Source organism: Zalophus californianus, chromosome 14 (assembly GCF_009762305.2).
Source record: "Zalophus californianus isolate mZalCal1 chromosome 14, mZalCal1.pri.v2, whole genome shotgun sequence".
Classification (NCBI taxonomy): Eukaryota; Metazoa; Chordata; class Mammalia; order Carnivora; family Otariidae; genus Zalophus; species Zalophus californianus.
In genome coordinates, this window is record NC_045608.1 from 86,424,671 (window position 1) to 86,438,334 (window position 13,664).

General features: G+C 35.1%; 1 protein-coding gene across 13 annotated transcripts in view; it reads right to left on the bottom strand.

The window, feature by feature from the left end:
• The window catches only part of RTTN (rotatin), a 164,776-nt gene that overhangs the window by 71,853 nt on the left and 79,259 nt on the right, over positions 1–13,664 (bottom strand). For all 13 annotated transcript variants that reach the window (XM_027577527.2, XM_027577524.2, XM_027577522.2 and 10 more), the window contains 4 exons: positions 10,696–10,850; positions 6,333–6,552; positions 606–734; positions 40–150 (listed from right to left, as the gene is read on the bottom strand). In XM_027577527.2, coding sequence (XP_027433328.2) covers positions 40–150; positions 606–734; positions 6,333–6,552; positions 10,696–10,850 — 615 coding nt within the window. The remainder of the gene's footprint in view (positions 1–39; positions 151–605; positions 735–6,332; positions 6,553–10,695; positions 10,851–13,664) is intronic.

The following is a 13,664-nucleotide window of genomic DNA, read 5'->3' on the forward strand; positions in this document are numbered from 1 at the left end:
AATCTACACATAATGGACTCGACTTTCCTTCACACTGACCTCTGGGTCTCGATCAACCCATAATGGAATCAACCAAGCCAATCCTTGTTGAGTAGGAGCATGCTCTTCACTCTGAGTACCCAAAGGCAAGAACCAAAGTGACATCCACTCCTAGAATGAAAAAAAGGGAAGAGACACATTAAGTAAGCTTCTAAGAATAAAACAGAGGAAGTTTAAATAACTGAATTTTTAAAAATCAAAACAAAGTTAAAATGTACTTAAGACTTGGCTTTCATTCAGTATTTAACCAAAACAAGGCAAAAAAAAAAAAAAAAAAACTCAGCTGCTTCTTAGCAAGTTAAACAAAATAATTTTTCTTCAGAACTATTTCCCGCATGATTTAGACAAAATGTAGTTCTCTAGAGCACGCACATTTCAATCAAATTTCAAATAAAATTCAGATTTGTGTAATACACAACTTCTAAGAAACATCTCAGTCAAAAAATCATTTTTATCTAAGAAGAAAAGTCAAAAGAAACATTTTCATATAAGCTTGAAATGTGTGAGACACAGCACATTCCTTGTCTAGCATGCGTTCAGAAGACAGCAGCTTTCAATGCTCTCACCGAGCTTTGGGCCTGGATCATCATCTCATGGGATAAGTGAAGCAAGCAAAGAATTGTGCTCTTTGTGACACCTTTTCCCATAAAGGACATAGCATTTCCTCCACGCTCCACATAAAAAGAAGTAATGACCTGAGAAAACAAGGATAAACAATGTCATGGTGGCTTTACTCTGAAAATATAAAAATAAACATTTAACTTTCTTTTTTTTCTTTCCAAAGATTTTGTTTATTTATTCGACAGAGAGAGACACAGTGAGAGAGGGAACACAAGCAGGGGGAGTGGGAGAGGGAGAAGCAGGCTTCCCGCAGAGCAGGGAGCCCAATGCGGGGCTCGATCCCAGGACCCTGGGATCATGACCTGAGCCGAAGGCAGACACTTAACGACTGAGCCACCCAGGCGCCCCAACATTTAACTTTCTACTAACTTGTCTGATTTGAATCCTAACCACATAAAGTATATGTAACATTCTTATAGTTTACACATTTCAAAATGGTTAAGATGGTATATTTTAGGTTGTTACCACAATTAAATATTGTTAGTTTAAAATTTTCTCTCTTTGGAACTTGTACAAAGATATGTAGTATCCTCCTAGGAGACTTTTGTGATGTAGAATATGCTCATACATTTTTTAAATGTTAGAATATCCTTTAAGTAAAAGAGCTTATAAATATCTTATTGAAAAATATACTTAGAAATTGCTACTTATATAAAACTCTATTGGGACGCCTGGGGGGCTCAATCGGTTAAGTGACCAACTCTTGATTTCTGCTCAGGTTATTATCTTAGGGTAGTGAGATCGAGCCTGGCATCAGGCTCAGCACTGGGCGTGGAGCCTGCTTAAGATTCTCTCTCTCCCTCTGCCCCTCCTCCCCAACTCATGGGGTCTCTAAAAAAAATAATAATTTTTCAAAATGTTTAAAAACTTGTTATCTGACCAATACAAGTATTTCAGTTCATTCACCCAAGGCCTCTGAATGCTTTTATTCATCACAGCATCCTTTGAAGTAAGACATTTTGTCTTAAAATAGAGACTACTTTCTAGTTTGGATTTTTTTCAGCTCATACAGGAGATGATTTTAAAAAGACAACATAAATCATAAATGTTAGGTACAGCTTGTTCAACAAAAGCAATTTATCTGAAGATGATTTGGGATCTGTGAGCTACATCAGAATCTTCATAAACCAAATAAGTGTATATTATGTCTGAAAAATAAAACGAGACTGTCCAGGAGTTAAAAACTGTAAGTGATGGGCTCTGCTCTAATACTCCGTCCTCAAGTGTGTATTTGAAATTTTTCATAATTAAAAGTTTAAAACTTTAAGGGACTATCTTAGAAATAAGATACCAGAATGACCAAGTTCTTATTATTCTACTCTAAGTCACTGGAGATAACTACATTGTGGTTTCATTCCTAGCTGATAAAGGACAAGCCAAGAACTTCACTACTATCTCCTTTCAATCAGACCTTTTTGTCAGATCCATGGAATTATATTCTGTATGTCTGATTTTAAGGATTTAATTATTACAGTTTATTCACCTGTCATAATGTATCATGCTTAGTTTAAAAGCCTCATTTCTCAACCACAAAAAGCAAATATTCCCATTCAAATTTCACTGGGCAAAAACAAAATACCTACATTAGAAATATGGCTCCCTTCTGAAAAGGAATCAGCTTTAATGAGAAACTATACAGCAAGTCCTCTGGACCAACAATGACTTTGTTTCAATGTGTATTCACACAGCCTTACTTCATTCTTTAAAAAAATACACTTAACCAGTAGTAAAATAAATAAATCTAAATGTTTACTAATTATGTAATTATGCAAAAGGTCCCAAGTAAGATTTAATGGGACTCTGCCACGGTGTATAACAAAAGTAACAGACATCTTCGTATTATTTTCCTGTCACTTAATATGAAGACAAAAAGATTTTCTTCCCAAGACACTGTATAAAGCGTGAAATGTGCTCCTGTTTATACCAAATCAAGATTTGTTAATCAGTGGAACATTATAAAACAGGAATTGTATGTCTTAATCTATTCCTTAGCTAATACATTGTGTTGATTTTTATTACCTCAAAGACAAGTGAACTTGGAATGACAGTAATGTCATTTTTAACTTTTTAACAAAATAAGATGTACTTTTGGGAAAAATTCTAGGTAACATCATCTGAAACATGGTTTACACCTGAATATACATCACCTAAAGCATGATTTAAGAATAAAAGCACAAAAATTAAACACACATCATCACTTACATTCATTTATATCACATTTTCACTATTAATTCAAACTGTACTCTAAAAATCACACATAAGATACATATAAATTAAATTACTATTTCTCCAATATGTATAAATCACTATGTTAGGATAAAGAGGAACTATGGGAAAGTGGAAATGATCCAATGACGATTCTCACAAGCTTACAGTCTAACAGATAAACACATAAAACAAAATAGAAATACAATGTCTTAAGCACCATAATGTGGCCCATACCAACTGCTGCAGGTACACAACCAAAGAGACCAGTCAGTCACTCTTTACTGAGTGTGTATGTCTAGAAGGTAAGACTTCCTTAAGGAAGGTAAATGAGTAAGTGAGATCTTAAACTTTGTGTACAGATCACCACCCAAAAAAGAGAATAAATTATATGAATACACTTTTAAAATAAACTTTTTTATTTAGTGAAAAGAGCCAAATAAAACGGAAACTTCAGAGACATGGGAAAAAATTAAAACAGATATAAGATTTAAAATGGAAGATTACAAAGAGCCATATGCACTTGAAAAAGAGCTTTGGGTTGAAAGGCTTCTGTTTATAAAGGATAATCTGGTGGTAGGTAGACGGCTGGACGACAAGTAGGAGCGTGCAGCGGGAAAAGGAACAGGAAGTGATGGATACAAATTGGTCAAAATGTCCCATGTCTAGAATGCCCATCACTATCGATCATATCACTCAACTTTCAAAATCTATCTCTAACTATCATTCAAACTCGGGATATCACTGAACCTTTCAAGACAAGCAATGCTGACAGATTTGGTCAATAAGGAAACAATGAGCCATTTTTAGATTCAGACAGTTTATTAGTTATATAAACAGCAAAAGCATTAGTACCAAAGGTGCCAGTTCCCAGTCCTTACAGGGTGGCACTGAAAGAGAGGGGCCAGATGATAGCAACGCGGATAGTAGAGTACTCTGTTATGGAGGAGCTCATGCCCTGCTGCAGCTAAGCTGCTTATTATGGCTACAGCTGTACTCCAAGGGCACTGAGGCAGAAAGCCCACTCATCAGAACCCAGGAGGCAATAAGAAATAGGTTCATGACAGACATCCCTATAGAGAGCAAAGCAAATAAGAAACAGTCTTGTAGCAGTTCCTCACAAGTCTCCCATGTTCTCATGTTCCAGAAGGATCACAGGAACTTCTTCAAGATTTAGATCAGCTATGATTAAGCCTTCCCTCTGTGGACTACATGCATAAATGCAAGGCTGGGAGGGAACCCTGGTGAAGCTCTTCTCTTACAGAACTATGTATAGCTATATCATTGCTATATTTATTACATCATAATGAAACTATACTGAACTAAATGATAAAAAATTGGACATATCATAACGTGTTAAATAAAGTTAAGGCCATGCTTATTAAAAGGTAATGACAGGTAAAAATACTTGAAAAAAAAGCTTTTTAAAAAATCAATGAAATAAGACTCTATCTTAAAGTACCGGAAAAAAGGGGGGGTACCTGGGTGGCGCAGTTGGTTAAGCGACCAACTCTTGGTTTTCCCTCAGGTCGTGATCTCAGGGTTGTGAGACTGAGCATTGCATCAGGCTCCGCCCTCAGCACAGAGTTTGCTTGGGACTCTCTCTCCCTCTCTCTCTCTATCTGCCCCTCCCCCTCTCTAAAATAATTATTTTTTAATTAAAAAAATTTTCAGAAAAAGAGCCATATATTAAACCCAAAGGAGAAAGAAATAAGCATAAGCAAAAATTAATAAAATGGTGAAAAACATTAAAGGGAGTATCAACAAAGCCAAAATTCATTCTTTAAAAAGAATGATAACAATAAAACATACAAACCTACCAGTAAGACTAATCAAGAAAACTAGAGGGAAGGAATAATACCTGGAATGAAATGGGACCTCACTGGTGATGTGACATACATTTAAAGAATGAGCTGCAATGATGGATTTAGAGCTATGAATTCAAAAATTTAGATGAAATTCTAGAAAAACATAACTTACCGATACAAAAAATTAAAAATCTCAGAATTCTAGATTTAAACTGATTTCACTTCATTCAATTCATTTACAATCTTCCCCAAAAGAAAACTCCAGGTCTGATTGCTTCATCATCAAATTCTACTAAACATTTAAGAAAGAAATACCACCAATTCAAATCAACTTTGGAATCAAAGGGGGAAAAAAGGTAAATTAAAAAAAATTTGTGCATAAATGGTAGGCTAATTTTGATATTAAAATATTAAAACCTGGGTGGCTCAGTAGGTTAAGCATCTGCCTTGGGTTCAGATCATGGTCCCAAGATCCTGGGATCGAGCCCCACTTTGGGCTCCCTACTCAACGGGGAGTCTGCTTCTCCCTCTCCCTCTGCCTGCCTCTCTGCCTACTTGTGCTCTCTGTCAAATAAATAAATAAAATTAAAAAAAAATACAGAAAAAGCACTATACATCTACGATTTAAAAAAAAAAAACAAACACTTAGGAAAGTAGGACTAGAAGGAAACTTCCTTAATCTTATTTTCCTTTAATTGAAAAAACTACCATAAACAGCATGATGAAAAGGTAAAAAATTAAAGTCCTTTCCCTTGAGTTTGGAAACAAGGATGGCTGGGTATATGGTTAATATAAAAAGAACTGAGTAAATTTCCATATATTCAACAATCCTTAGAAAATAAAATATCAAAAATTCATTTTCATGTAGAGACAAGAATATTTACTGAAGCAGGATCCAAAATTGCTCTAAATTAGAATAAGAAAACCCAAATGTCCTTCAACATTGTAGTGTACTGAGTACTAGACAAAAATAAATTAAACTAACTCTACCTACAGGCAACAGAATGAATAACTCTTCTAAGCATAATGATTAAAGAAAGCAGCCATATGATTCCATTTTACAAAATTTTAAAAAATCAGGAATTGTTGTAAATATGAACACATAATTAAGCGGTAAGACTACCAAGAAATGTAAACAAGTGATTACCGTAAAACTCAAAGTAACAACTACCTTTCAGGAGAGGAGTTGAGATCGAAAAGGGGTATCACAAACGTTCCCAAGGTGCTGGCTATGTTGTAGTTTTAGATCAGGGGTGGTTCACTATGTGATGCCTGAACTATGTATTTATGTTTTATGTATTCTCCACACATGTGTTGTATTTCACAAATAAAAAGGATAAATAACATAAGTTAATAAATAAATAAACTACCCTAATGAGAGGATTTAAATGTAAGCCTTAGTTTTTCTTGAAAATTGTGTTCTGAAAGTGATCTTACATATTTGTTAATAAAAATCATTAAAACATTTAACCATTATGATGAATCATATGAATACTGAATAATAATCTGCATTAAATACAGTGATACACATAATGCACTCAACATTGTGCCTGTCACAAAGGGAGTGATCAATCAATAAATAAATACTATAATAAATAGTAAATAGCTATACTTTGGGAGTTATTATTGTTGTTATAGTTACTGGTTATTTTTACTTACTTCAAGGAGACCTGATAAGTACTTAACACAAATTTCAAGTGGCTTTGTGAGAGGAGAATGTGAGCTCCATCCTGGAGATGCTGTGAGATGAGCCATCCCTCGTAAGGTCCTCTCGAGGGATGGCAGGCCATAGAAGTGAGGAGCATCCGTGACTCTCAGGCACTGGAGCAGTTTCAAAGCCAGCTGCGTTTGGAAAACGTAAAGAAGCTCCAAGCACTTCCTGTGTATGTAAAAGAAGGAAAAAAAATCAACAAAAGAACAAGTGTGATGGGCTTAATGGGTTAACTTATTGATGGCAGAGGGTTACTAACAACTTAATACGTCAGAAAAGTATGAACCAGGAGAAACAGCAGTCTCAAACAAGATTTTTCAAGGAAAACACAGTTAACATACCATCTAGAGTATATGATGTAAAGGACCAATAACAATTACATTGAAAAATACCTAAACGGATTTGGCACCCAAAAATAAAATTTAAAAGTTGGAATGGAACATTAAATGCGTACTTTAAATGACTTTAACTTACATATATTAAATCTATACTTTTAGTCATTAGAAACTTGAGTTTTTCATTAGCTGAAGTTGTTTTCCCCAGAAAGCTAAAATAAAAAGTTTTAATGAGTTTGACACATAATTTAAATGCAACTGTCAGAAACAGAACAATCAAGAGAACATTTTTTATTAGAAAACAAAATCCCTGGGGCACCTGGGTGGCTCAGTCATTAAGCGTCTGCCTTCGGCTCAGGTCATGATCCCAGGGTCCTGGGATCAAGCCCCGCAACTGGCTCCCTACTCTGCAGGAAGCCTGCTTCTCCCTCTCCCACTCCCCCTGCTTGTGTTCCCTCTCTCACTGTCTCTCTCTCTGTGTCAAATAAATAAATAAAATCTTAAAAAAAAAGAAAGAAAACAAAATACCTGAAACAAATAAGTAGGCATGAATACAAAGATGAAACTGCTGGAAGAAGTAACATCATTGTATAACAAAGTATCGAATAAAATCTGCAATTTTCTCAGTTTTACAGATTTTTAAACTCTAAAATTGACAACTACTACCTATATTTTTACCCATTCCATCACAGTATTATAGGTGTATAGTTGTATGATTTAAAGATCATAATTTTTATATGCCTGTCATCTAGGTGTTTTCAAAGTTTTAGAAACACTCAGAACTTACACCAAAGCCTAAAGGTTATTTGTATAAATTCATATTCCTCACGAGTCAACAACAAAGTACAGCTGAACCTTGAACGACGTGGAGGTTAGGGGCAATGACCCACACGTGCAGTCAAAAATCCTCATACACTTTTTGACTCTCCAAAAATCCAACAAATAGCCTACTGTTGACCAGAAGCCTTACTGATAGCATAAAGTCAATTAACATGTATTTTGTATGTTATAATATACTGTTTTCTTACAATAAAGCAAACTAGAGAAAAGAAAGTTTTGTTTTTGTTTTTGTTTTTTTAAGTAAGCTCTACACCCAACATGGGACCTGAACTCATAACCCTAAGATCAAAAGGCACATGCTCTATTGACGGACCCAGCCAGGCACCCCAACAAAGGAAAATATTATTAAGAAAATACATATACAGTACTATACTGTATTTATCCCCAAAAGATCCATGTATAAGTGGACCCACATAGTTCAAACCTGTGTTGTGCAAGGATCACTTGTAATCTAATTAATAGTATTAAAAATGTTCTTCTGTTTTTTTTTAAGATTTTATTTATTTGAGAGAGAGAGTGAGTAAGCAAGTTGGGGGGAGGGTCAGAGGGAGAGGGAGAAGCAGACTCCCCACTGAGCAGGAAGCCCGATGCGGGGCTCAATCCCAGGACCCTGGAATCATGACCTGAGCCGAAGGCAGACGCTTAACAACTGAGCCACCCAAGCGCCCCTGTTCTTCTGTTTTTTAAATTAACATAAAAGTCATTCTCATTTTCTGCTTTTACCTTAACCACTCCAAAAGAAAAACTATACCATCAAAGGCAATGGTGCCTCTGCAAATATCTAACCAACCCCAGTTCAACCTGGCACAGCTGCCACCAGTTCCCTCTCCTGGTCCCTGTGAACCTTCCCCAAGCTCCACACCCAAACGGTCTCATCCTCGCTATGCAAGTTCCGCTCAACATCCAAAGAACATACACCCGAAGAACAGTCCATTGCACTGTTTCTCAAAGTCTAGCCCAAGGGACTACCTATGGCACTTATTTAATATGTAGATTCCTGAGCTACTGATCTTAATATTTTAATAAGCCCCCTCCCCAAGAGATTGCATACACATTCCAGAGTCTACTATGGATTCACTTTGTTCTTGTCTTCAGTACTTTAATGAGGCATAAATGCATGAGGTAAAATTCACAAATCTTATATATACACTACAGGATGGTTTACATATGTAAATAATCATGTAACCACAAGCGTAACAACATATAAAACATTCTCAGTACCTCAGAAGGTCCCTAGGTGACCCTCTTTAGTGAAATTTTTATTGACTTGTATTCTAAATTTACTAATCCTCTTTTATACTGTGTCTAGTCTGCTGCTAAGCCCATGCAATGAATTATTTACTTTAGAAACTGTATTTCTCAGTTGCAGAATTACTATTTAGTTCTTTTTTGCAGTTTCCATTTCTCTATTGATATTCTACATATTTTTACTTATCTTGTCCATCTTTTCATCTAATTTATATTGAAAATATTATTTATTATAGCTTTAAAGTTCTTCTAATAGTTGACATTTGTGAGTCTGTTTCCAATGACTTTTTTCTCTCAATTACAGGTGACGTTTTCCTACTTCTTTATAATTCTCTCCATTTGTGATTGTATGTCAAATATTTGTATATAAGAGCTACTGAAAGCAAAGTACCTAATAGTTTCCCATAGAAATGGGTTGCCATTTGGTCACAAGATTTGGTTAGGAGGCTGATCTTTGAGATCTAGTCAGGTGTTGAGCTGAATTAGTGTTGTTTTGACATGTTAGTTGTTTCAAATGTCATGTGTGTGGGATCAGGTCTTTCCTCCCAGCAGAGATTTGGGACCTGAGCACAGGAAGACCTCAAACAGATAAAAAAAACTTTTGTACATCAAAGGACACTATCCAAAGAGTTAAAACACAACCCACAGAATGGAAGAAAATTTTGCAAATCATATTTGATAAAAGGTTAATGTCCAGAATATGTAAAGATGACTCAACAACAACAACCCAATGCAAAAATAGGTGAAGGACTTGAAAAGACATTTCTCCAGAGAAGATAACAAATAATCATTAAGCACATGAAAAGATGCTCAACATCATTTCTCATTAGGGAAATGGAATCAAAACCAAAATGATTCTAGTTTACACCACTGGGATGGCCATAATAAGAAGTGTTAGGGCAGGTGTTGAGAAATTAGAACACTCATACATTGCTGGTGGGAATGTAAAATGATATAGCTGCTATGGAAAACAAAATTCCTCAAAAAAGTAATCACAGAGTCACCATATGAACCAGCAATTCTAGTTGTAAGTATATACTGGAGAATTAAAAACATGTGTTTACACAAAACTTGTACACAAATGCTTATAGTTGCAGTATTCATAATAATCAAAAGTAGAAACAACTCACATGTCTACCAACAGAAAAATGGATAAACAGAATGTGGTATATTTATACCTGGAATATTAATCAGCTACAGGAAGAAACAAGCACTGATATGTGCTATAATACGGATGGAGCTTGAAAACACGATGTGAAATCAGACACAAAATATCACATACGTCTGATTCCATTTATTTAAAATGTCCAGAATAAGCAAATTCATAGAGACAGAAAGATTAGTGGTTGCCATAGGCTTGGGTAAGGGGTAAATGAGGAGGAACTGCTTATGGGTACAAAGTTTCTTTTCAGAGTAATGAAAATATTCTGGAATAAATAGTGACAGTTGAACAACATTGTGAACATATTAAAACCACTCAACAGTATACTTTAAAATGGTTAAAATAGTAAATTTTATCTAATTAAAAAAATTTTTAAGTCCGAATTATAGATACACACTTAAAAATCATCTATGTAAAAACAGTCATAAAGTCATAGAAATGGGTAAGTTGCTCCGAGAATTAAGAGAGGACCAAGACCTAAAACCTATTAAGAGAGGACTAAGACCTAAAACCTAGAGACAGCAAAATACTGTGTGTGTGTGTGTGTGTGTGTGTGTGTGTGTGTGTGTGTGTGAAATTACAATCAGGCTCTACCAGAGATTCCACTGAAATAAAAACAAACAGACCACAGCTGACTATTATTGAATTCTTTCTTCCTTGATTTGGAAATCAAAAGGAAACTAGGTTCTATATCAATGTCCCCAAACCTTCAACGACAAACGGTACCTGTCAGTAACTGCCATGAAACTGAGAAGCAAGGTATTGAAAAGAGCAATCAGTTCTTTCTGGAGCTGTTGCCTGACAGCAGTCCGGATGTCATCCACTTCCTCTCGTGCCTGTGACTCCGTCAGAACCAGCAGGTCTAACAGTGGGTTTGGACTCTAAAAAATATATTTGTAAAAAAACGTATTTACTCTCCAGTTGAGCTGTGTGTTGTTTCCTATAAAGATTTTTGCTACATATCACATTCTGGCCAACCTAAGAGTTATATTACCTAGCCAGTAGGTATGGGTCTCTAGTGCATTAATAGAGATGTTACGTTCTAAACTCAAAAGGTGCTTCATATGTTATCTCGACAAAAGAACAGCACATCTATTATAGAAAACTGAGTATAATATAGAGAAGCACAAAGAGAAAAACAAAAACCACCCATGATCACACTTCACAGAGATAGTCTCTATTAGTTTACTGGTGCACACTATTCTTTTTGTGGGCATATAAACATACACACAATTATAATTCCATATTTCTAACAAAACTGAGATCAAGTGAAAAAACCCACTATTATTACCCCTTTTTTGACTTAATGTTATCAGTATTTCTTAAAAAAAATTATTTTACTGATTATTTTTCAACCGTAAGGATTTACCACACCAGCTACTAAAGAATGGGTGATTTCTAATTTCACTGAGCTGTGCAGCAGGGTGTTCAACTCTGATTATATCCTGTGTGAATTCTAAGCAAAAATAGCTTTAATTGTTTTAATACATTCAACATATATTGCCAAATTATCTCTGCAAAATATGCACAAATACATACAACTAAGCAGGGTGGGGGAAGACCAATGCTGAGCATTATTACTGATGCAATCTTTGCCAATTTGATAGGCTGATAAATAAAACTAGTACTACTTAAATTTCTTCCTGCTTTCCAACTTTAAAAAAAATGTAGCTAAAGAAATATAATGTAATTATTTTTAATAATACTAAGAGTAGAAAATGTTTTATTAACAAACAGCGTTAAAGATACACGGAATAGTTATTGATCACCTATAATGGCATAGGCACTGTGCTAAAAAGAGAAAGAAAGCAAGATTCTATTTTGACACAGATGTAGTGAAAAGAAGAGCCATATGCACCCCAATGTTCATAGCAGCAATGTCCGCAATAGTGAAACTGTGGAAAGAGCCGAGATGCCCTTCAACAGACGAATGGATAAAGATGTGGTCCATATATAACGGAATGGAATATTACTCAGCCATCAGAAAGGATGAATACCCAACTTTTATATCAACATGGATGGGACTGGAGGAGATTATGCTAAGTGAAGTAAGTCAAGCAGAGAAAGTCAATTATCATATGGTTTTACTTATTTGTGGAACATAAGGAAGAGCATGGAGGACATTAGGAGAAGGAAGGAAAAATGAAGGGGGGAAATCGGAGGGGGAGACGAACCATGAGAGACGATGGACTCTGAGAAACAAACTGAAGGTCCTAGAGGGGAGGGGAGGGGAATGGGTTGGCCTGGTGATGGGTATTAAGGAGGGCACGTTCTGCATGGAGCACTGGGTGTTACATGAAAACCATGAATCGTGGATCACTACATCAAAAACTAATGATGTATGGTGACTAACATAATAAAATTAAAAAAAAAAAAAGATTCCACTTTTTGACTAAACTAGAAGATGTGCATTTTCATATTTTATAGACAGGCAGAGGGGTTTATAAAGAGGTTATATAACTTGTCCACAGTCCTATGAATGAACAAAGCAAGGATTCAACCTGAGAATCATCTTACTTCAAAGCTAATATTCTGTCCCCCATATTATGTCACATCAATTCTGCATATTACAACATACAAAAAGAGATAAAATCAAGATGTAATTATGATTGTTATGAAATCCTTCACCTAAAGAACTCAATTAAAAAATAACTGCATTCTTTTTGTGGAAATAAAAAAAATGGGAAGAAAATTCTAGTTTGTTTATATTATGCAGTACATACAGAATACTTCAATCAGGTACACACAATTATAAAGAATACAACTGAGAGCTTTTAGAAAGTATTGGGGACAGATGTCCCCAATTTACTTTTAACTTACTTTACTATGTTTCATACCTAAGCAGCATTTTTCTTTCAGCTTTCCTTTCATCCTGAACAAGAAGTACCTCATTTGGATCAAATAAAATTACATAAAACATGACTACAACTTCTATGTTTTATATAGGAATAAAACAATCAAAATACACATTTAATAAAAATCACAAAAATAAATATACATACTCTATAGTATTCTTAGACCCAAATAACCAAAGACTTACTTCAAGTCCCATAAATACTGACAAAATAAGAAAGTTGTTTTTAATGTAAACTCCATCTTGGTAAAATACAGTTTTACTATCAGGAATTATTAATCCTGACATACCCATAAAAATTAAGTAGAAACTCCTGATTGATAGATTAATATGTTATAGTATGTATACACCTGAAACTAAGATTCTTCCAAAAAACTTCATTGTTAATAACTTGTTTATGCTAGTACTTGCTGAGATCTTCTTCCCTTTCTAACTTTACATGTGAATATTATGATTCAGTGAACCTCAGCAACATCACTTCTAAAATATGGGATGAATTACCATTCCTCATATACAATAAAGAGATGTCTCTCTACTGATGCCTACTGGTCTCAAGTGCTTAATCATACGTGAAGGTTTTGTCTTTAGACATTAGTATTCAATCCCACATTTAAACCAACTACCATTACCATTACTTTGTCACCGCCAACATCCAAAAGCAACCATTTCTACAATGATGGCTCATTTTCCTTAACCACACAGTTACCACTCATCACATCCACTTTACCATCCATCAGCAACCTACAACAATAGGACATGCACTGCCCTCCGTGAACTCTCAGTGCACATGTGCCTGTGAAAGTCGACCAACACAGAGAGACATATGCTGAATAGTTCTGAA